At 45.0% G+C, this 22,634-nt stretch overlaps 1 protein-coding gene and 3 long non-coding RNA genes across 7 annotated transcripts; 3 read left to right on the top strand and 1 right to left on the bottom strand.

Annotated features, from left to right (window-relative positions):
* Positions 1-5,978: 5,978 nt before the first annotated feature.
* Positions 5,979-8,803, bottom strand: LOC120654132. Its single transcript, XM_039931693.1, has 2 exons — positions 6,639-8,803; positions 5,979-6,538 (listed from the first exon to the last, which is right to left on the bottom strand). The coding sequence occupies exons 1-2, from the start codon at positions 7,041-7,043 to the stop codon at positions 6,245-6,247; spliced, it is 699 nt and encodes a 232-aa protein (XP_039787627.1). The 5' UTR covers positions 7,044-8,803; the 3' UTR covers positions 5,979-6,244.
* Positions 8,804-10,320: 1,517 nt separating this feature from the next.
* LOC120656300 lies at positions 10,321-14,404 on the top strand. Its single transcript, XR_005667868.1, has 2 exons — positions 10,321-10,793; positions 13,663-14,404. It is a non-coding gene; the product is annotated as an uncharacterized LOC120656300 (long non-coding RNA).
* A 1,745-nt stretch (positions 14,405-16,149) lies between these two features.
* On the top strand, positions 16,150-19,046 carry LOC120656299. Its single transcript, XR_005667867.1, has 2 exons — positions 16,150-16,580; positions 16,849-19,046. It is a non-coding gene; the product is annotated as an uncharacterized LOC120656299 (long non-coding RNA).
* A 713-nt stretch (positions 19,047-19,759) lies between these two features.
* Positions 19,760-22,561, top strand: LOC120656297. 4 transcript variants are annotated; one of them, XR_005667862.1, is made up of 6 exons: positions 19,760-20,208; positions 20,294-20,439; positions 20,568-20,845; positions 21,316-21,447; positions 21,870-21,935; positions 22,082-22,463. It is a non-coding gene; the product is annotated as an uncharacterized LOC120656297 (long non-coding RNA). The 4 variants fall into 4 exon arrangements; XR_005667860.1 differs by lacking the exon at positions 21,870-21,935 and having other exon boundaries at positions 19,763-20,208; positions 22,082-22,312; positions 22,401-22,561; XR_005667861.1 differs by lacking the exon at positions 21,870-21,935 and having other exon boundaries at positions 19,763-20,208; positions 20,294-20,451; positions 22,082-22,456.
* The last annotated feature ends 73 nt before the right edge of the window (positions 22,562-22,634 follow it).

The following is a 22,634-nucleotide window of genomic DNA, read 5'->3' as shown; positions in this document are numbered from 1 at the left end:
ATCCATCAATTCCTTTTTCCTAGAAGGAGCAAGCTCGGGCACAACATTAGTAGCATGTGCATCATTGAGTAGGTCATCACATGAATTAGAAACATTGATCTTTTCAATATTTTCATTGAAAGAGTTCTCAAGACTTGGGTCAATTTCTTCATAGGCAAACTCAAGCTCTTGATATTTATGAGCTAACTCCCTATGCTCTTGCTTGAGTTTTTTGTGACTCTCTTCAACTTGCTTAGCAAGTGCAAGTGACTCATGGTGCTTTTTGAACAAGTCATTGTACTTGCCAAGCAAATCGGAGTGATCTAGCTCTAGCTTGGCATGAGTGCTCTCAAGAAGCTTGACCTTGCTCTTTTCCCTCTTGATGACGGATGTATACTCATTGATGAGGTTAGCAAATTCATTAGGATCATGAGCTCATCATCACTATCACTATCACTATCCTCTCACATACCTTTGTGTTATCTTTTGTCATGAGGCACATGGGAGGTGGAGGAAGCGATGGTTCTTCATTGGTGAGAGCAATGCTGACGATGTCTCCTTCATCATTTGATTCTTCACTTGATGAGACATCGGTCATCCATTCTTGTTTTTCCACCAAGAAGCTTCTCTTGGTGTGACCTTTCTTCTTTGGGAAGAGCTTGGTCTTCTTGTCATGGATTTTCTTCTTCCCAAGTTTCTTGTTCTTGTTCTTCTTTTCATCTTCATCATCATCGCTTGAATCATGGCGATGTTTGCTCATGTTGTCATTCTTTCTCTTGTCCGGCTTGGGGCAATCGGGAGAGATGTGACCTTTTTCTCCACAATTGTAGCATGTTTTGTTCTTGACATCTTCCCATGGCCGGAACATTCTTCTCTTAGGGTCAAAGTTGTAACCCTTCTTTTTTATCTTGTCACTCAAGTGTGTGAACTTTCTCATCATGAGAGCAAGTTCTCCATCATCTTCATCATCGGATGAGCTTTCATGATGATCATCTTCTTCATTGCTTGAGCTTGATTCTTGCTTGATCATCTTGAGCTTGCGGGACTTGTTGGCCTTAGTTTTGAGAGCGATTGACTTGCTTGAAGTTGGCTCTTCGGACATACCAAGAATACCCATTTCACAAGCACGAATTTCGCCCACAAGGTCTCCCACTTCCATCGTATCAAGATTTTCCTTTTGAAGCATAGCCTTAATGATATTGTACTTGGGCTTCGGAAGGGGCATGAGTATCTTGCCGTTGATGGAGCCACTGTCAATTTTTGATATTTCAAGTGCATTAATGTCATTGACAATGACTTTCAAGCGAGAATACATATCATTGCAATTTTCATGAGCTAGCATTTTAAAAGAATCATACTTAGCACTAAACAAGTGATATTTTTGCTCACGAACTTTTGTGGAGCCTTCATGAATTTCAATGAGCTCTTTCCAAATATCACTTGCCAAGTCCATGCCATTAACTCTAGCAAAAACTTCCTCACTAATAGCTTCAAAAATTGCATTTCTAGCCTTAGCATTGCACATTAATTGTTCGGGGGTGGGATTTCCGATGAACCCGATCTTAGTCGCTAACCACACTTCGGGGACAATTGCATCAAGATATGCGGCCATGCGAACTTTCCAATAAGCAATGTTCTTGCCCTCGAAGTGAGGAGGCGAACCACCCATCTTGGACATAGCTCTAGGCGGTGAAGCCTAATGATCCAAACGAGCAACGAGGCTCTGATACCAATTGTAAGGATCGATGTACCAAGAGGGGGGGTGAATTGGACCTTTTTCAAATTTCTAAAACAAAATAAAGCAACTTTAACATATGCAATACTAGTAAGGCTCAATTCACCAACCGGCTAACTAAGCAAACTACACAAGCTATAAAGGATATAACAAGATATGAAACTAAGCAAGATAGAGCTAAGTTATTATCTCTGAGGTCAAGCACATGAATAATTGCATGAAAGTAAGTGCTTGAAAGTAAAGAGTGTGCAAGAGACAATCAGATTTTTTCCCGTGGTGTCGATGTGTTGGCACACACCCCTAATCCACGTTGTGACACTCACTAAGAGTCTTGTCACCTCCCAAGTCACCGAGACGAGGGCGCTCACTAAGAGTCTCCGTTCACCATCCCGGCGTGGTGGAGCTCAAGCCAGGTACATAACTTCTTCGGGCTCCCACAATCAACTTGGCAAGCTCCGAAAGAAACACCTCAATCACCAAGATCGCCTAGGTGCTGCCAATCACCAAGAGTAACAAGTTAGGGCCTTCACTTGAGCAAGAACCGATCACCAAGAACGGATGCACACAAGCTTCTCTCTACTCAAGTCCTTAGTCTTGCTTCTTGAATGATTGAATGATCAAATGTGTGGAAGATGAAGCTCAAGGTGGCTCTCAATAATAGTATGAGTGTATGAATGTTGGCTGGTGTCAAGAGACTTTAAAATGACCCATTGGAGGGGTATATATAGGCACCTCACGCGGATAGAGCCGTTGGAGAAAAGCTGCCAGAAAAGTACGCAACGCTGGTTAATCCGACGGTCCTACAAAAGTCATCGTCGGTTTAATCGATGAATGTAAACTGTCCATTTGGAAAACTAGCCGTTACAACTCGGACAGATTAACCGACGTATCATCGGTTTAACCGGTGAGTGTAGTTGTCCACTGATCAACTGAAAAACCAACTCTCTGGACAACTGCACCGACGCTAACTCAAATCCATCGTCGGTTTAACCGGTGAGTATAACCTTAGAAATCCCTGGAAAAACCAACGTTCTGGACAACTGCACCGACGTTAATTTCAAATATCGTCGGTTTAACCGATGAGTATAACCTTGAAACACCCTGAAAAACCAACCTTCTGGACAACTACACCGACGTTAATTTCAAATATCGTCGGTTTAGCCGGTGTATGTACTTGTCCTGACTCTGATAACTGTGTTTAACCGACGTATAGAAAATTGGAGTCGTCGGTTAAACCGGTGTATAGACTTTTTCTGATTTTGTCTTTTCTGATTTGAGTCTTGAATGAAATCCAAATATTCTTGAGATATAAGTTGAAAACCACTTATTTGAACTTCTAGGAATCTGAGTGACCATAGTGTGCATCCATTTTTTATTGACCATGTACATGCTCAAGTTATTTGGTCTTAACCCCTCTTAATAGTGCGACCTCTACAAAAACTATAAAACCTATACTAATCTAAGTGTCCTTCTCAACCTTGCGACACTTAGGACTAGAAAGATCCTTAGTCTTGTTATATACTTGAGTTGAATACCGAGATCGCATTTTTTAATAATGAAATTGAGGGGCCTCTTTAACATATGATCCAATGAGCGATAATATTTCATTAAGCTGCACAAACTCATTAGTCACAATAATGGTTGTCATTAATCACCGAAACATACCTAGAGGGCCTAGATGCCTACAGACGCGCGCGCTAACTAGAAAAGCCCGGACAAGGCGGTGTGAGAGCGCCGCCGGCCGGGTAGGGTAAGAGCCAGTGGGCGGTGGTTGGCTTCGGGGACGAGGAAAAGGTTAGCATCGGGGGTAGAGGCGGGGGTGTCTGTTCCTCCCATGGAATTCCATCCCATCGCAGAAGCGCCGCCCCGCCCTTTTCCCCCTTCTCCCCCGCCTCTCGGGCTCTGGTGCCGACCCCGGCGCCTGCGCTGCCGCCCTCCCTAATCGAGGCCGCCGCTGCGCACCGCCGTCTTCTCCTCGCCCTCGCCCCCGGTACCGCCCACCGGTTGTCCGGCCCCGCCCAGCCGGCGTCACTCCCGCGCCGCCGCGCCCTCCGCCAGCCGAACTGCCGCCACCCCCTGGCCGCCACCACCCCCGACCCCCTTCTCTATAGCCGGCGGCCATGGAGCCGCCCCACCCCCCAGCAACCCAGATACTAAGGCCGCCGCCGTCCTCCACGGCCGCTCCGCCCACCTACCACATTTATTAACAGCATGTATAAATTTTACGCATAACTTTTTTCAGCCTTCTTACTATGATAACTGTGAACATAACTTTCACGAAAACTTCTCACACAACTTTGGGGCAAAAGTTCATCGAAAGCTTGTAAAAATATAACTTATCGAAATAACTTTTTCTAAATTTTTTTGTAGAGGATAATTTTTCAGCACAACTTCCATGAAAAATGTAATTAGGAAGACTTCTCAGACAATTTTTTACGTACAAGTTCATCATATAACTTTTAAAAGCATTAACTTTTAAGCACAATGCTCGATATAATTTTTTAGTATAATTTTCCTAAAATCTTTGTCAAGAAAATTTCTTGAGAGAATATACAGTAGAAATACCTTATCATCAGCGACGTATATGGCAGTGTTTAAAAAAAAAGAATGATAGCTGCTGCCATTATGAAACACAGTGAGAAAAAATATAAAAGAAAAAAAAAGCAAATCAACCTTACCTTGTCACGTGGGTGGAGCGGACAGCTGCGTCGCGCGCCAGGAAGGTTAATAGCGCGCGATGGTTCTTTTGGATTTCCGGGTTGGACATCGTGTTCTTCCGTTTCTTTCAACGACCCTCACGTTTGCATGCTGTTTTAAACAGAAGCTGACAATTACAGTGTCAGCACGTAAACGATAAGTACACTGCTGGTATATTGATGTGAGATGTGACGAGCGATGGTGCTACCGTTACTCCTGCCAATTTGCCATTTCTGAAAGCCAATCCTGCCTGCCACCGGATGAACTCCTGCCAGCCTTAGCCGTATGTCACCTCCGGGCAGTTCAAAATCCTCGGAAATTCAAATTTACAATCCCTCTATTCGCATCAGCTAATTAGTATTACTTTTCTCTTACAATAAATCAGCACTAGTCATCCCTCATCCATCAGCCAGCAGTATTTTTTTACACAATAAATCAGCACCAGCCACAGCCAGCCGAACAGAGTGAATGTAAACACTGAAACACAAACGCACGCAAGAAGGATAAATCCAGTTGAAATCGAAATCATTGATCGATTTCATTTTTCCGGCTCCCCTATCGGACGAGCCTGAAAAAAAATTTCTGAAAAGTCTGAACGGCGCCGTGAATCCGTGATGGCCATGGCCACCAGCGACCGCGCCTCCGCGTTGCCTCTCCAGCTCCCCGCCGTGGCCGTGCTCCTCCACGGAGAACCCGCCCGCTCGTCGGCAGGCTTCCTTCTCGGCGGTCAGGCTACCGTGCGGCAGCCTCTGGCTTCGTCGCGGCCGTGAGCGCAGAGGCTATCCGCGCGGGCGCGTGCACGTGCTCGCTGGTCCTCACCTGGGCGGCGTCAAGGTCTGGACCTCCGACCATCTCGATGAGTTCGTGGCGCGCGCCCTGTGCCGGCTCGAGCTCACGGAGGACGTCGAGCTGCGCGCGGCTGACGGACGGCGACGGGAAGGTCGGGTGGCTGTCCGGCACGGGGGACTAGGCGTGAAGGTGATGACGCATGTCTCCTATTCTCCATTAAGGTGTGTTTGGTTGTCTTCTCCAGCGGGCCTGGCTTGCATCTAAGAGTCAGGCTGCCTGTAGCCAAGCTGTGTGCATGCAAGATGGGTGTGTTTGGTTGCCTGCTTCATACCAACCAGGCCAGCAGGAGATAATGTTTGGTTGTCTGAATACATAGGCAGATGCAAATTCAGATGTAAGGACTTGTTGTTTGGTTGCCTGCATACAATTTGGTTGAGTTACCTCTTGCATGGGGTGGTGAGGTTACCATCAACCAGTATATAAGTTCTCATATCTAGTTTGAAAGTAATATTATATCAATTTTGTAATTAAAAATACAATGGCCACAGTAAGAACAGAAAACAATAGAAGACAGTGAACTCATGTGAGTAAAGAAAATAAAAACAACAGAATTGTGCTCAGATCATGCACAAATGATTAAGGTAATCATCAAGGCAATGTAGTTGTACTAAATTCTGTACAAGTAAGAAATCATATCCAAGTAAGGACAGAAAACAATAGAAGACAGTGAACTTATGTGAGTCAAGATAATAAAAACAACAGAATTGTGCTCAGATCATGCATGCATCATTCAAATCTTCATAACAGGCAAATGAGTTGTGCTCAGATCATGCACGAATATAGAAGGTAAGCATCAAGTGTTCATGACATCACAAGCAATGTAACTGACTGATCAAATACATCTTCACTGAGCTACTGCATCATCAACTGGCACCTTCAGCTACTAGCAGCGAGACCTACATCTAAACCACATAACCCAACCATGAGGTAACTACCTAAAGAGATAGGTATCCTATCTCAGAACACTGAGATAGGTATCCTATCTCAAACCAAAAGAATAGGAGCAAAGTGTTGCAAGCTCCAGTTAGCTCTGTCCTGTACAAAAGAAGGAACTGCACAAAAGGAGGAGGAAGCAGCATCCTCCATAACTTTTGCTGACTTATCCTCATCACATGGTTCAGTCTTCACAAAGCCATTAGCAAAGTCAGAAGGGCTACCTAAAGCCACATTGGAACCCATGGCATACTTGCCAGTGGCCAAACCATTCCCAAAAATGGTCTCCATCTTCTTGTAGTTTTCTATGTGCTTGTTGAGAAATTCGGCATCCTTGGAGTGAGCCTAATTTTATTGTGTAGAATAAGTTAGGAACATAAATAAAGATGTGTGCTTTTCTAAATAGAAGAGAAAGAAAAGAGTGATCCAGGCAGCCCACACAGACCTTGATGTGTCCCAGGTAGTGCTCCTCCTCCAAGCTAATCATGCACACATCATCAACCCATAGGGCACCACTGAGTTCCCTAAGCTTGGACACCCTCACCCACCTCTGTCTCCACTTCCTCAAATGGTTATAGACTTGAGTCCCAGAAAGCTCATTGCCAGTAAACTCCTGCAAGTACTTGGCAACTTGGTTCAAATGGACTTCTTTGAATCCCTTGTCAGTTCTAACCCCAGTCTCAATTAGCTGGCACGTACGCTTTAGCACAAACTTAGACATGGCACTAGTCCAGCGCATAGCACCCCTAGTGCGCTGCTCAGCACTCTCTTCAACTTGCTGAGCCCCACCAACCTGGGTGACAACCTCAGGAACCTCGTCCAGGTCAACCCTATTCACTTCCTGAGCCATTCCCTAATTGTGCCAGCCATACATTGCCTCAGTCAGCAGTAAAGTAAACAGTAGGATTAAGATGCATGGTTATCATCATAGCACAGAGTAAAGGACAGAAAACAAATGCATAGGCTCAGCAAGAAAACAAAATTATCATAGCACAACTAATTGCCTTTATCAGTAAAGATGCATGGTTATCATCATAGCACAGAGTAAAGAACAGAGAAAAAAATTCATAGCCTCAGTCACAATATTGAATCATCATAGCACATGTGCATAACCTCAGATAATTAAAATAGCAAGGCACAGAGGATTGAATTATCATTGCACAAAGTTCTTGGCCTCAGCTAAATTGAGTAGAGTACTACAATATTGAAACATCATTGCACATGTCCTTAGCCTTAGGTACAGAATTATTACATCATTGCACAAGTACATAGACTCAGCAAACTGGAAATAAAAATTCAACAGAGCAACCAACATAGCAAGACCTACACATGGTAGTGGCCCCTATTGTTCCACATGGCATCAGCTATTTCATCCCTTCAAAGACCCCATGCTGCATTATCAATTACTTCATCAGGGTTCATTACTAGGATTTGGTACCCATGTGGCTTCAATTACTTTATCACAAGCATGCGTCCCTCCTCAAAAGGATTCATCTATACCAGTACAAATTGCAAAAACATGACTCAGTAACAAGTACCAGTAGTGCAACAATAAATTTGCAACTATCATAAGGTGCTCATAAAAGGATTTGCATCATCGCCTACTGCACAAGTACTCAAAACTACTTCCATTCACATTAAAAATCAACATCATATACTAAGAACATGTGCTCAGATTAATATTTACAAGGTACTATCATAGGCCAAGAACTTGTGCTCACTTTCAGAATACAAATGACAGTAAATAAACAAGCATCATCCGCTAAGAACATGTGCTTCAAATCACAGTATCATAAACATCATAGGCCAAAAACAAGAGCTGGGTAAAACTTTTTTTACCGCGTAATCCAAGCACACAACCGTCACAGGAAAGCCTGAATCACACGATGCGAGCCAAGGTGAAGTAGGATCTACACAGTAACATTGTCATCAGTACCAAACCCTAACATAAAACCAAAAACAAATGAAATAGGCGCAGGGAGGCATAAAATACATAAGTAAATCAACATATAACGGAGAGGGACAGGGAGGAAATCACCTGATCTGAGGCGGATTTGAGTTTACCTGACAAGATCTGAGGCGGGTGAGAGGGGGAACACCAAAATCAGCAACCGAAGACCATGGATCCGAATCGAGAGGGGGAACACAAAGATAAGCAACCGAACACCATGGATCCATATCGAGAGGGAGGAAGGTTTGATTTACCTACTACTACGATGAGGATCTCGGCGACCAGACAGCAGGAAATAGCAGAGAAGGCGGAGAGGAAGAGGGCGAGCGCGAGCGAAAGAATGGAGGAGAGGGACGGCGACGGTGAGCATATAACGAGGAGCGATGGCGGGAAAGGGAGGGCGGTTACCCTAGGATTCCCACGCGCGCCTCCCCATCTCCCGCCTGCACGCGCGGAGCCAAAATTTCTGGCCGCCATCGCCCGCGCTTGCACCTCACGCGCCTGGCTCCCAAGAAACGAAGTCCACGGGCGTTTCTCCAGATGCAGGCGGTGGGGGCAAAAATGCATGAGGGGGGCCAGGCCCTGGACGCGGTGCAGGCAACCAAACGTCCAAGTGCTGCACCCCGTGGGCCTGGTTGGGCCAAATGCAGCGAACCAAACACACCCTAATTGTTTGCTTAATGCTTCGTTCTTGCATGATCTCGCCATGGTTCGGCGTTCTGCGACGAGAAATTATAAGGATTTGTTTCGTGGATCCTGATAGGGTACGAATGGAAGTATGGAACAGTGCTAGGATAATCGGCTCTCTAGGTTTGGCGTCTACATCCACGATTTTTCACTTTTTTGTTTAGACTTGCGATCTAGAGTGCGGTGCTGCTGAACCACCGGCACTAAGGATGGATTCGGATCGGATACGGATGAAATCGGATCCGAATGTCACCTTTTACCACATTTTAATTCGGATACGAATGCGAATGCGGATCTTACCGGATACGAATACAAAACGGATAGCTCGAATCCGAATTCGAATCCGGATACCTTCTCGATTTGAAACATAGAACTATCACGAGTATCAGTTTATTTTGTCAACAATTTTATAGTAGATCAAAATCATTATACAAGTAGGGAGTAAAGGATTAGAAGATAGCTAATTAAAAAATATAATTATCTACGTATAGTTTTTATATTAAATATATAAAACTAATTTTAAATGTAAAATAAATAAATATTTAAATACTTAAAAATAAAGATATATAAAAAATATTTCATCATTAAATAATTAATTAATTTGACTCATATAAATTAATTTTATCAAGAAATAAATATATTAAATAGTTAAAGTTAATTTTTATATCATTACTAATTTAAATAAATATATTATTAGTTATTTAGCTTTCTAAACAATTTAAATAGTTTACATCATTAAGTAATTAGGTATAGAGATAAGTTTAAGATTGTCTCACTAGTCACTTTTTCTTTGCGGATACGGATGTGATCGGATATTTCTCGAATACGAATATGAAATCGGATAGAGAAAAATTCTTAAAATCGGATTCGGATACATCCATATGACATACATATTAAAATCAAATACGGATACGGATATCCATATTAGCATTTTAAGCGGATACGAATACGAATAATTCGGATATTCAGCCATCTAGATCCATCCTTAACCGGCACTGCAATCGGATTGCTGCGCTCCTCCCACAAATCAACAGACAATCTGCTTTCCTGGAGGGACGCCAAGGTGCTGAGATTTATCAATGTTACTAAAGCTGCTTTGGGCTCTCTGTACGCCAGTAGGGAGGATATGAGAGGCAACGGAAAGCTGTCGGGAACAGTAGGGGCCCGCAGAGAAAAAAAGAGAGGCAGGAGCGCGAAGGTTCGTGTGATATTTTTCAACTTTTTTTTATCAGTGCGCTACAGCTTGCAGATTCTATTCTCAATCGGATGTTGCTTTTCTGCCTGTCATTTTGATCAGTCGCACCGATAGTTAGATGTTTCTTTCACTGCGTTCGGTAGGCTGGAGCTGGAGCCGGAATGGTGTGAAAGAAAAATATTGTTGGGCTGTTTGGAGCTGGAGCTTGTGGCTGGAGTGGTGTGAGAAGAAAATACTGTTGGGCTGGAGCTGGAGCTGGCTGCCGAACGGAGTGTTGTCGACCCAGCTCGCTTTGGACGGCTCATACCCAATGCTGAATTTCTAATCATCCGTGACTTCAAAAAGTTACGGTCAATCCCACCCACGCTGGTGGCGCCACCCACTTCATCACGCCCCTTCTCTTTCTTTTATTCTCTCTGCGCTATTCTCGCGACTCCTGGGATCCGACTTTTCCAAGGTGAGCGGCGGCGGCCAAGCGGCGCGGCGGTGGACTTCGCGAGCAGCGGCGGTGGACTTCGCGAGCAGCGGCGGTGGACTTCGCGAGCAGCGGCGGTGGAGTGGACGGTAGGGAGGGGCGAGCGGCGCGGCGACGAGCTCCACGAGCAGAGCGGTGGAGCAGACGGAGGGGAGCGGTGCAGCGGGAAGGCGCGGCGGCGGGCTCCGTGCCCACAGAGGAGCGGCGCGGTGGGGAGGTGCGCCGCCGGCGGAGATGCTCCGCGGCACGGGCCTGTGGCGGGGGAGGCCCGGTGCGGCGGCGCACTGTCCAGGTAAGTGGGTTTTTTTTTCAAAAAAAATTCACAAATTTTTTCATATGATTTTCTCTTTGTTTTGGATGCAAAAAGTTTTTACCCGAGCTTTTCTTTTCATTTTGGATGCAAAAAAATTTATTCAAACTTTTTTTTTGTTTTGAGTGTATAAGTTTTCTCGCTAATTTTTTTAGTTTGTTTCTTGAAAAATTTTTCTTCCAAATTTCTCGTCAGTTTTTTCCGCTTCCTCATTTTTTCCCTTGAAAAGTTTTTCAATTTTTTTTGAACGAACAACACTCGGCGAGTACGTTTCTATTGATATAGCAGAAAAAAATACAAGATTATGTCCCTGAGAGGCCATAATCAGAAAAAAAAAGTCACGGTAACAACACCGGCGGGTTGGATTGGGGCCTCAACACACACCAAACTCAACTCGACTCAAAACAACAAAAAAATTTCTAAAAAAATTTTAAAAAAAAATTATCACAAAACAACAAAAAATTACTAAAAAATGGTAAAAAAATCGACTGTACGGACCAAAACTCACCGTCGCCCGTAAACTAGCTAGCCCCCTGCCCATATCCTCATCTTCTTTTTCCCTCCGGCTGGAGCCCCCTCTCTTTTTGAGATTATGAGGTTATACCCCTTTCCTTGACGTATTGGACTCATTTTAATGTTTAACAGTGCCTTTTTTAGAGTTTAGGGGGTCTTGAATAATATTCGAAATGTGACAGACCTACTGAATGGATATGGTGCATGCTTTAGACCCATCTGATCGTACGGTATGAAAGAACTAAGTTATCCAAAAGTTATGTTTTGACCGTATGTTTTGCTCTAATTGATGTCAGTGACATTTTTTAACATTTTTTAAGATTAGAAAAGCTGCATATCACGAATTTATATCACATCGGGCTTATCGATGTGGAGCGCGCGTTCTCGTCAGTGGCAACGGTGGCGAGCTCAAGCTGCAGCGCAGGAGCAGGCGCGGCGCTGCGAACGCCCGGCAGCCCACGCCGACGCAGACGTTCCCATTGAGCGCCTCAGCAGGGGCGGGACGCGCGCCTGAGATTCTCGCCGACCGCGTTCCCACACAGGTTGCAGAGCTGTGCCGCTGACGCCTCTGCCGCTCGCTGGCGTGAGGCCACCTCGTTAAGGTTCAGGCTACAGGGGACAGTGCCGGGTGTACGAGGTCGTGCATCCGAGGTCTAGCTCACTCATCCGTGGATCTCCTTGTCTCGCCCGGGGACGCAGGAGTTAGGCCTTCCACAGCGTATGCTGAGTGATGCTTGGAATTGAGAGAGAATATTTATTCATCACTCCCACCACTACAACACAGGATGTTAGCACCTGAAAATTAGGAGCGGTGCAACAACATTCACCGATACCTCATTGAATAAAAAAAAGAGGGATAAGAGAGACGATGCAATGCAAGTGTGAGATGTTGAGATGTGCATACTCCTGACATCTGCCCCGTTCGGATGAGCATATTCGGCTGCGCTGATCAGCCCAGCCGCCCCCAGGCGTTCGGCAGCACCAGCTGAATGGTCTTAATCGAGCGCTACCAAAACAATAAATTTCAGCCAAAACAGTAAATTCCAGCTGACACTGTTCATCCAACCAGCCCAGCCAACAAGTTTTAGTGCATCCGAACGGGCTGATCAGTGACAACTTTTAGTTTAGTTGCTTTTGTTTATCTAGTACCGGTGCTCACACTACAACATATCAAGAGTGGCGCCAGTTTTCACATGTAGGTCCCAAATTTTTTTTTTCTAGCTCCACTCCACATTGTGGAGGGCCTTTATGCGGCACCCGGCGGTAGTAGGTTCAGGAGCGGTCGCCAGTGCTGAGATTTATGCAGACGGTGGAGGACGGATGAGATCGCGGAGGCGATGGCAACAGAGAGGAGCAGGGGCCTTGGTGGCTCGACCAGGCCGGCTGCTAGCTGGAGCAGCCGTGGTCGTGCTATGCCGCCTCGCAAGCCCACCGCGTGTTGCCCCCCCCCCCCCCCCCCCCCCCCCCCGGTACACTTTTTGACCCGGGCAAGCTTAACGGCCGACGCTGCAGAATATTCACGAGTTTTGAGGTGCGGGGTGCGGGGCGATCCAGGTAAGGTTAATTCAGGACAGCATCCGACGGTTCATAGCTCTTTTTGCTGGATCCAAGGGCTCATGGACTAACGGGTGATGTGGCGGCTATCAGGTGCCCGAGCTTAGCTGGGATTTAGTCCAAGAGAGATTCCATTAGGAAGTAACATATTGAACCATAAGCTTCATTTCGAGTTTTGCGCTCAACATCCTACCACCATCATGCTCTATTTCTTGCGGACCACCACCTCCAAAGAAAAACTATGACCCTTAACTGAGTATTCCTTTTTCTTTCACCAAAAATTTGAGTATTCTTTTCTAGCTTCCAAATCTTGCTACAAGTTTCTAGCTCCGATTGACATTTCACCATTCATTCTTGGTGTCTTCCATATCCATCAGGCACCAATACATTTTTTTGCATATTTGCATTTGAAAAGAGATGCCTGCTATCCTCAACAAGTGTTGTACGCACTGGGTATCTGGTATATAGATTCCAGATCAACACCACACCTGGTCAGATTTCTTCTCATTGGCAAACTGTTGTGAGCAAAAAACCACATAAACTTTTTTTTTAATTTTATCGGGAACATTGAGTTGCCAGATTTTGTACCACTTGAACTCAGAGAAATTTGGATTTTTGACACTGTGTTCGTTGGGCTTCGCAAGTTTGACACTTTCAATGTTGACTTCGCAAAATTGACACTCTCTTTATGGACACCTTGATTTCCTTGACATTTTTATTGTTTTATTGATTTTGCATTCCTTTTCCCATCTAAAACCTAATGAAGTGACTAATTTGCCTCTAGGATATATTGCCTTGATTGAATCGGCAGCGGTTCCACGCATCATCATGGTCTGCGCCGGCGATCCCATCAGGCAGCCCACCATCAGCACGTCGATCCCTCCGGCGGACCCCCGACTGTGTTGTCGATCCGTTCGGCAGGCGCCGTCCATACCTGCTTCGATCGATCTTGACCCGTCGCCACTACTCGTGAGTATGAGTTCTGGTTCAATGATAAGTCAGAACATTACTCTACGATACACCATAGGAGCAGCTTGAAATGCGAGTGCGAGACTAGTACTGAGAAGAAGTATGTAGACATAGCAAAAATATGCAAGCATATGTGTTCAGTTCAGGTATGTACGCACCGAGGATGTCTCTGATGACGGCTATGTCGTTGCCGGGCGGCGGCGGTGGAGGCAGTGGACGGCAGCATTGCAGAAGGCACCTGCCGGACAGGATCAACAACGTAGTCGGCGGGCTACCGGAGGGATCGACGTGCTGATGGCGGGCTGCCAGACGGGATCGCCGGGGCACGACGAGCTGCTGTGACGATGCCTGGGCAATCGAAGGCGCGTGGAACTGTTGTGGCACCCGATTCAATCTGCTATTTATTTGCCTAATCAAGTTAATCAGTATATCCTAGTGGCAAATTAGTCACTTCATTTAGGCTTTTAATGGTGAAAGGAAGGCGAAATCATTGAAACAATGAAAATGTCAAGGAAATCAAAGCGTCCATAAAGAGAGTGTCAATTTTGCGAAGTCAACGTTGAAAGTGTCGAACTCGCGAAGCCCAACTAACACTGTCAAAAATCCAAATTTCTCCTTGAACTCACCCCTCATCTCCACTTCCATTTCCTGAATTACATTTTAAAAAAAAAGATGAATCCCAATCAGCCAAAGCATCTCTCCTCGCCACTGCAGACATTATAAGCAGATTTTGTACTAAAAATAAACCTTATGCATCAAACTACGGTGCCGACTAGTCCTCATAATGTGATCAATTGGGATTCTTAGGTTTTCTCCGCTGCACCTTCCGTCCAAAAGGTGTCACATACTTTGGGCGGAGCCAGGATTTAAACGGCCAAATCAAGTCAAACTAATAGATAAAGTTATGACATTGGCATCCATAAAAAACAAATTATGACCCACTTTTCTGTACTAGATAGTGATTAAGATGCATGCTCCAGACGTGAGGAGCAATATAGCGCTTCCATATACACGCTCATGCAGAAAGCGATGCCTCGTGACATGATTCCACAGTAGAAGTATATTTAGAACGATAATACCTATCTATATTTTAATATATTATGAATAACTATATTTCACCGATGTCAACATATGGTCAATCAAAAAAAATGAATTGAGTATTTTTGCTGTTTTGGCATAATGTTTTTCCCTTATTCAAAATTATTGATCATTTTAGCTTATAAATACATAAGATTTGCTATGTACCTAGATGTACACTATATCTAGTACCTAGCAAAAACTACATATCTAGGAAAGCCAAACAACCTATAAATTAGAATGAAGAGAATAGCTTATCTGTAGAAATAAGAACATAAGTGGGCAGTCAATATGACTTTTAAATCAATCAAGCTCGATATAAATGATGAGAAGTTCTAATTAGTAGAAAAATAAAACCTAAATGATCATTGAGTAATTTAAATAACTAGTGATTAAGTAAATTAGATATTATGTGTAAGAATGATTAGGGGGGGACGCATGGCCCTTGCCAGCCCCACCTTGGCTCCGCCACTTTGCTCGTCCCATTTGGTTCTGCTCGCACGTCCGTGTTTTCGGCTCCGCTTGCTCCCGCACGTCCGCGTTTTCGGCTCCGCTTGCTCCCGCACGTTGCCACGTGTTCTTCAGCATTTTTGCAAAAATATCCTCTATTTTTATTAGAATCAACCTGCAGTCCCTCCCCACCTTCTCTCTCCTTTCCTCTCCTTCCTGCTTCCGCCCCTCCCTCCACGCCCGCGCGCCTCCCGGACATCTGCACAATGCTCAGGGGCGGGCCCCATTGAATTCAAGGGTATTCAACTGAATACCCATTATTTTTGAACAAAAAGTTTTCATATATAGTGTATCTTATGCATATGATTCAAAAAAAATAAAAATAACACCAATTTCTCTTTTGGCCCAAACAATCTCAACAACCCACCAGGCTCCCACCCCCACCGTTGATCGATTTAGGCCCATCCGCCCATACGACCCAAAATTCCTCAGATCGGCTTCCCCCTCCTAGGCTCCCAGCCAGGCAAGCACCCGATTCCACCTCCATCATGCTGATTTCGCCCCACGCCGTATGCCGCCCTAGCCCGGCCGTCCGTCTCCCCCGCCGCCTTGGCCTCCCGGCCGTCTCGCCCCCAGCGGCCAGCGCCCGGCCGCCCGCGCTAGTCGCCCCCGGGGCCCGGGGCCCACGTGGCCACGCGCGCACGGGCCGCCGCGCCCCACGCACAGGGAGCCCGGCTCCGCCGCGCCGGCCACCGGCGGACTTGCAACGCGCCCATGCCGAGCCGGCCACAGGAGGCAGGGGCGCCGTGCCGCCGCGCCGATGCGTCGCGTGCACAGCTGCACAGGGGGCCTTGCTCCACAGCGCTAGCCACCGGCCGTGCCCACGCCGCGCAGGCCGTCGGGGCGCTGTACCGCTGCGCCGGGCGGCAGGGGCGAGCGCACTCGTGCGAGCCAGGCGCGAAAGAGCAAGAGCAAGCCAAGGTGAGTAACTGAGCAAGGAAGCCACTGAACCAAGGTGAGCAACTGAGCAAGGGATTGAAGAATTTATTCATGTTTCGTGAAATGTATCATTGCAATTTGTGATTACTTATGCATTTTGAAAAATTAGCAGCAATGTAAGCAACTAAGCATCTACTAATGAAAGTCAGCTGCAGATAGTGGTAATCCAAGGACAGAGTACTAGTGGGACAAGCACAATACGAATTTGTAAGCATCCTTATCAATGCCATTTGTTGTTTTAAAATTTTATCCTCTATTTATTTCAGATATTCTCACTTTGATATATTGATCATTTAGTACATAAATTATTTATATGATGAACAATCTAGGTTATCGATACTCAATTATGTGCTACTAATATGTACTTTGGGCTGTTAAAATTTATTTTTTTGCACTACTTGAAATTTTGAATACCCATCTCCAAATTCTTGGGCCCGCCCCTGACGATGCTTGCTGTTGCTCGCTGCAACGAAAGCCCGCGCAGCCTCCAGCGGGGACGGCGGGCCCCCGGCGGAGGGGGACAAGGTGCGGAAAGGTCCGTCCCTCCTGCGCGGAGTCAGAGATCCGGTGGGGGAAGTAAGCTGCTGTCCTCGGAGCCGGCCAACGCCGCGGCCGTGGTGCTGACCAGCACGCTCGCCTGGGCGAGTGACAGACAGATGAGGGCCTCCCCCGAGCGGCGGCCGATGGCCTCTTCCCTGTACAGGTGCGAACCGGATCCAGACTGCCTCCTCCTACCTCGGGCGCCCTCATTTCCGTCCCTCGATTTGACGACCTGGACTCTTCTCCGCCTTCCTGCCTTGACGTTGCCTTGTCCATGCACTCCACGCCAGCGGGCGGCGGATCCAACACCAGGTACATTGCCCAACGCAAGGTATGCAATGCTTCAAACTCGCGCTTGTGCTGTACAAATTAGAAATATTTGACTAGGGCTTATGCAATTTTTGAGGAGAGTAAACTTTGATTATGCTCAGTCACAACTGATGCTCACAATAGTCTATGACTGAAAGAAAGTATTTTATCCTTTAGTTCTTATTAATGATCGAAATCAACCAGTGAAGTATCGTTCCAAAGATATACACAAGTTCTGTTGATGTGATTCAATTATACAGAACTATAAAAATGCAGCAGGCCAATAATTACTGGATAGTTTTGGATGTTCCTTGGTAGATGACTGTTGTGTACAGTCTCAGGATGAACCTTTAAACTAAGCTGGTAGAGAAATGCTTTTTGCTTGACAATGATCTGCCTTGTTCATTCAAAGGTCGAATTTATGAAGGGACCTCTCACTTTTATCTTCATTATCTTTGTCATTGAACAGCAATTCATTCGCATTTCGTAACTGCAGATGCTAGCCAATTGACAAGACAAAATCTTTACAATCCTTTATTGTTACCCAAATGACTTTCCACTATATCAAACTAATAGTGTTGATCAATACATCCTGGATACAATATAATTGGTATTTTTATTCATTCAATACCTGTTGCACTGAATATGAAAGTGGTGCATTTTAATCACGGCATATCATATTGTGATTGGCTTCTTCATCGTCCTATATGACTGATAGATTCACATTGTTGCAAGCCATCTCTTGTAGCCTGTAGGTGAGAATGGTAAAAGTATAAACATATAATCTAAAATTATGGCTTGATGATGCCTTATCTCAGTCCTACATATTTTCATTCCAAGATACCTTTCCTGCCGGTGAGAATGATGCCTTTATTGATTGAAAGTTGAGAAAGGATTCACACGTGTTATTATATTTGCTTATTGAATTCTTATTTGATTCTTATATATATGCGCAACCTAGCACTTTAGGAATGCATGTAGGTTTTGACGTAAGTGAAATCTGATGACCACCAGGGAGCTGTACCTGCGCTTGGTTGTTTATTGTGCGCCTTAACTTGTCTTTCAGTGTATATTTCATATTTCCCTGCACAACAAATTTAGTGTGAAGATAAGTTATGCACAGGCTGCATAAGTTCGTAAGTTCTGAAGCTCAGTTCCATTTTACTACTCCATACTTTTTTTTTACTGGTTATATTTGTTAACTGGCTAATGTATCTCCGTCTTATAGTCGAGTGTTATTGTTCCTTGTCCTACTCCTATGGCTTAATCTAGAATACCAGTGCAAGATGTAGTGGTATGACATGTATCAACCATTGGGAAATCAGAAAGCTAGGTCCCCGTTTGTTCCAACTACATTATCTCTGGCCTGTTACATCAGCATTTGCACAAATAATTATGTTTTGAAGCTTTAATCATAGACCTAACTGTTACATACATTCTTTTAGTAATATTTTTGAGTGGTGAACTCTTTTCCATAAAACATTGTTGCTGATAAGTTTAAGTGGTTAATATGTACAAGGAACTGAAGAAGGTCTGGAACTGGATGAAAAAAGCTCATATTCCTGATAATCGGTGAACTGGAAGATGCTCCACAGGTAGAGGAGAACGATAGGTCATGTCGGTGATTTACGGTCTGATACTGCATAGGCAATTAAGGTAGTAAATATGTGGCCGAGTGCAGCCTGATCTCATGCATACATCTCATGTAAGTTATGGTTTCTATCGCAAATGATTTATGGTTGTGTGGATTCATTTGTTTTCCCGATGAAATAGTCAAATAGCGGAATGCCTATAGAACATTTGGACGACTGATTCTGCTGTCTAGACCATGCTATTGCCACTTTCTATATCTTTTAGATATAAATTGATCTTAGAAATTCTTTACATTAAACTGGTAAACACTCAGGCAGTGACTGGTCTTAAATGGAAAGCAGCAAGAAGCAGGGTTTGATACTTCATTTTTCAATCCATCGTGAAAGAGTTCACATATTTGCCAATAAAACAACAGGTACCTCAGCTATTGATTGAGCACAACAGGAAATTTGTCGCTAAATTTATCTACGCTGCTATAGCATTTTTCCTCTAAACAAAACAACAGTTGTATAATTGCAGCAGAGTGTTTACGCTCTGATTTTATGAAAGATAGCTTGCTATTGTTTGGTTTCACATGAAAAGGAATTTTGCTTCAAGTTAAGCTGTCGGAAACATGTGTTCCTAGAGTTTGGCATGTTTGAAACAAGCTCCTTTGCTTTACTTGACAAGCTTTTTTTGCTGTGGCTGAACAGAACTTACATCTACCATATTCTCTATTTCTGTATACCACTTCTTGCTCCTCAACCGGCCACGTCATCCTTTAATATCGTCCGTCCGATCTGCCATCCGATGTCTCATATCGCTTCCAACGGATTCCGTCAGCAGCGACTTCTCGCTCCGAATCCGTCGCGACGGCTTCTTGCGGACTTTTTTTTTTTGCCTTCCTCTGCTTCTGCTCCTCAGTCGTACACTGAAATATCTTCCCAGCTTCTTTCCTCTCCCCCTCTGTGCACGACTCCGGCCGATCCCTCCGCCTCCCTTTCTTTCCCCTACCTCCAGTGGGGGCTCCGCCCAAACCCGCCGCCCCCTTCGCGTCGCCCTGCACCAGCGATGCGCGGTCCCGGGCGCCATGGCCTCCCCAGCACGGGCGGCACCGGGTACCACGGCGGCACCACCGCCCCAGTACGGCCGATGCCGGCCGCCCCGGCGGTGCGGCCGCGCTAGCACGAGCAGCCCCGTGGGCCCTGTGGGAGCCCTTGCAAGGGCGCCGCCAGGCCACCCGACGGCGCCACCGCTCCGGCACGGGCCAAGCCAGTGGCCGTAGCACGAGCGCCCCCCCTGCGCGTCGGCCTCAACGACCGGCCCTGCCTGGTCGTGTCTTCCTCTTCCCCGGCTACTGCTCCGCTCGGCAGGTGGCCTTTGCCAAGGCGCGTCACCTCAGCGACCGGATCTGGTGAGACATCACCCTCTTCTTCTCCTCCTCTATTCCATAGCTGCTCCCCTAGGTCCTCCATCCCTCCGCGTTCGCCTTCGTGCAGGTGAGTGGCCGCTGCGGCAGCATGTGCTACCTCCCCTCTACACGCCGGTCGCATCCACCGCCTTCGTGGCTGCCGTTTTCGCTGTTGGTCTTCCTCTTCACCTCCGCCAACCCCCGTGCTTTGCGTTTTCAATCCCCCTACGAATGGTATGGCCCCAGGTGCTGTTCCCTCCTCGCTTCCTGTTCTGTGGCCTTCAAATCTTCATATATTTTCCTGTGCATCGTGTAAGTTATCCAGTGTATTCCATGAACTAATTTGGCCTTTTGTTTTGCAGCAAGCTAGGCTTAGCGGTGCCGAGGGAGGTCTAGCAGTTCCACCTCCACCATGGATTCTTTGATCAGGACTAATATTTTTCATCACACGGCTAAATAGAGTTAAGGCTTCAAGAGTCTTCTCTCCTTTCTTGATTGCTGTCCACATCTTCTTTGCCTTCCATTCCATAAGACATGGAGTACTATCACTTTCATGGTGTTTTTTTTTTGGCAGAATCTGTGTTCCAATCACCCACGAACTGCACTTCGCAGGTCAGGTAGCATAGAAAAAAACAGAGAGGTGAGTATCCATTCAAAGAGGCATTCCCCTATCTGAAATATATTAGCAGAAGTACAAACAAATTCTTGATATTTAAATAAAATCATTCGATATGAAGACAATCAAGCAATTGAAGTGCCATGAATCAAAATATCAGTCAAATGGGATCATCTCCCCTCTATTTATTTTTGCAAGAGACATTCCCCTATTTGAAATATATTAGCAGAAGTACAAACAAATTCTTTGTATTTAAATAAAATCATTCGATAGGAAGACAACCAGGCAGATGATGTGCCATGAATCAAAGTATCAGTCAAATGGGATTATCTCCCCTCAATTTATTTGGAGCAAATAATGTTAGGTTGTTATGGCATATAACACATTTCAGTTCCAATGTCCTAAAAAAACAAAGGCACTATGAGGAAATAAATATGTAGCTTTAGTAACGACATGTAGCTTCAGTAACGACATTGACATTTTAATCAATGCAGGCAGCATAGGACCAGAAGAGAATTGAAAACTGAAGCCCATGTTGAGATCATTGCCACAATTGGGTGGCACTCCATGTAGCAGACTATCAACCTTGGAGCAAAACATTATGCCTGAACACCACATAGTACCAGGTACAGCACACCCATTTTCACTCCATCATTCAGTAAAAGCACTTCTTTATTTTCTTCTTACAAATCATAATTTGCACTACCCTTTTATCACCTTCCTTCACCATATAGTTACATGGTATGTTATTGCTATAAGTCCCTGTGCTTCATAAGCCATAATGGTATGTCATATGTTTAGTTTATTGGTTTGCTTCAAAAGGACAGCAGTACCCAAGAGATTTCGTATGCTTGCATTTACATTCTGTATTACTATAACAATGCACCTTTAAAAAGGTACCACATAGATCAGATGTGTGGACAGCGGCAGCCCAGCCTGCTAATGATAGTTCCCTACAAATGCAAAAAATGGAGCAACACATGCATAAAAAAAATTTCTGCTTCTTGCCCCAGCTGTTACATTGCCACTGCTTTACCCAATTCTTCAGGTCTCTATATCCAGATATGGAACACCTGCTTTTTCTACGACCACTAAAATATTCTTCCTATAATTGGTAGGATGCTTTCTCTATGATCAGTAAAATTCATCCACCTATACCTGCCCAAACTATGTTTGACATCTTACTGACAAGTCTCTGTTCTTTGCCTGCAACACACTAGGGTATATATCCGCTTGGGCTTATTTTGTTTTTGGTTCCAGGAGAGGCACTGCAGTTGAGATCAATATGGTGGATCTGTTGATTACATCAGCTGTATTCTTCTCTATTCTTTTCGAATGGTTGGATTGTGGATGTGTTGTTGCAAATGCATGTATTTTATTGGTGCCCTTTGTGTTGTTTCCTCCTGTTGAGATTCGATAAGCACTTCCTTGGCTAAATCATCTTGCTCTCCCCCACTGTGGTTGGACTGACAACCTTCTTAGGAATTAGAGGTAAACTGCATCTCCATGAATCAAGCCAAGTTGTACTTTCTCTTTAATATTCACAGACATCGCTCACCGTCATTGCTCCTTTGTTCAGAAACATGGACCTTTGGTGTATACGTTCCTACTAATATTGAGAGGAGAGATCCAAATGTTTCTTCATCTACCTTTGTTGCTTGGAATGTTTGGCATCATCATATATTTGTAAATTAGCTTTCGACACATATCCAGTTTCTTAGATCTTAAAACATTTCATATTAGGTTGCTTATTTCATTGGGTGAATAGGGGAAGAAACAGCAGCTCTAATGGTCTATATTTCTATGTGCATGT

The sequence above is a fragment of the Panicum virgatum genome, chromosome 1N, assembly GCF_016808335.1.
Source record: "Panicum virgatum strain AP13 chromosome 1N, P.virgatum_v5, whole genome shotgun sequence".
NCBI lineage: Eukaryota > Viridiplantae > Streptophyta > Magnoliopsida > Poales > Poaceae > Panicum > Panicum virgatum.
Note: the sequence above shows the minus strand (reverse complement) of the source record. Positions and strands in the feature narration are given on the sequence as shown.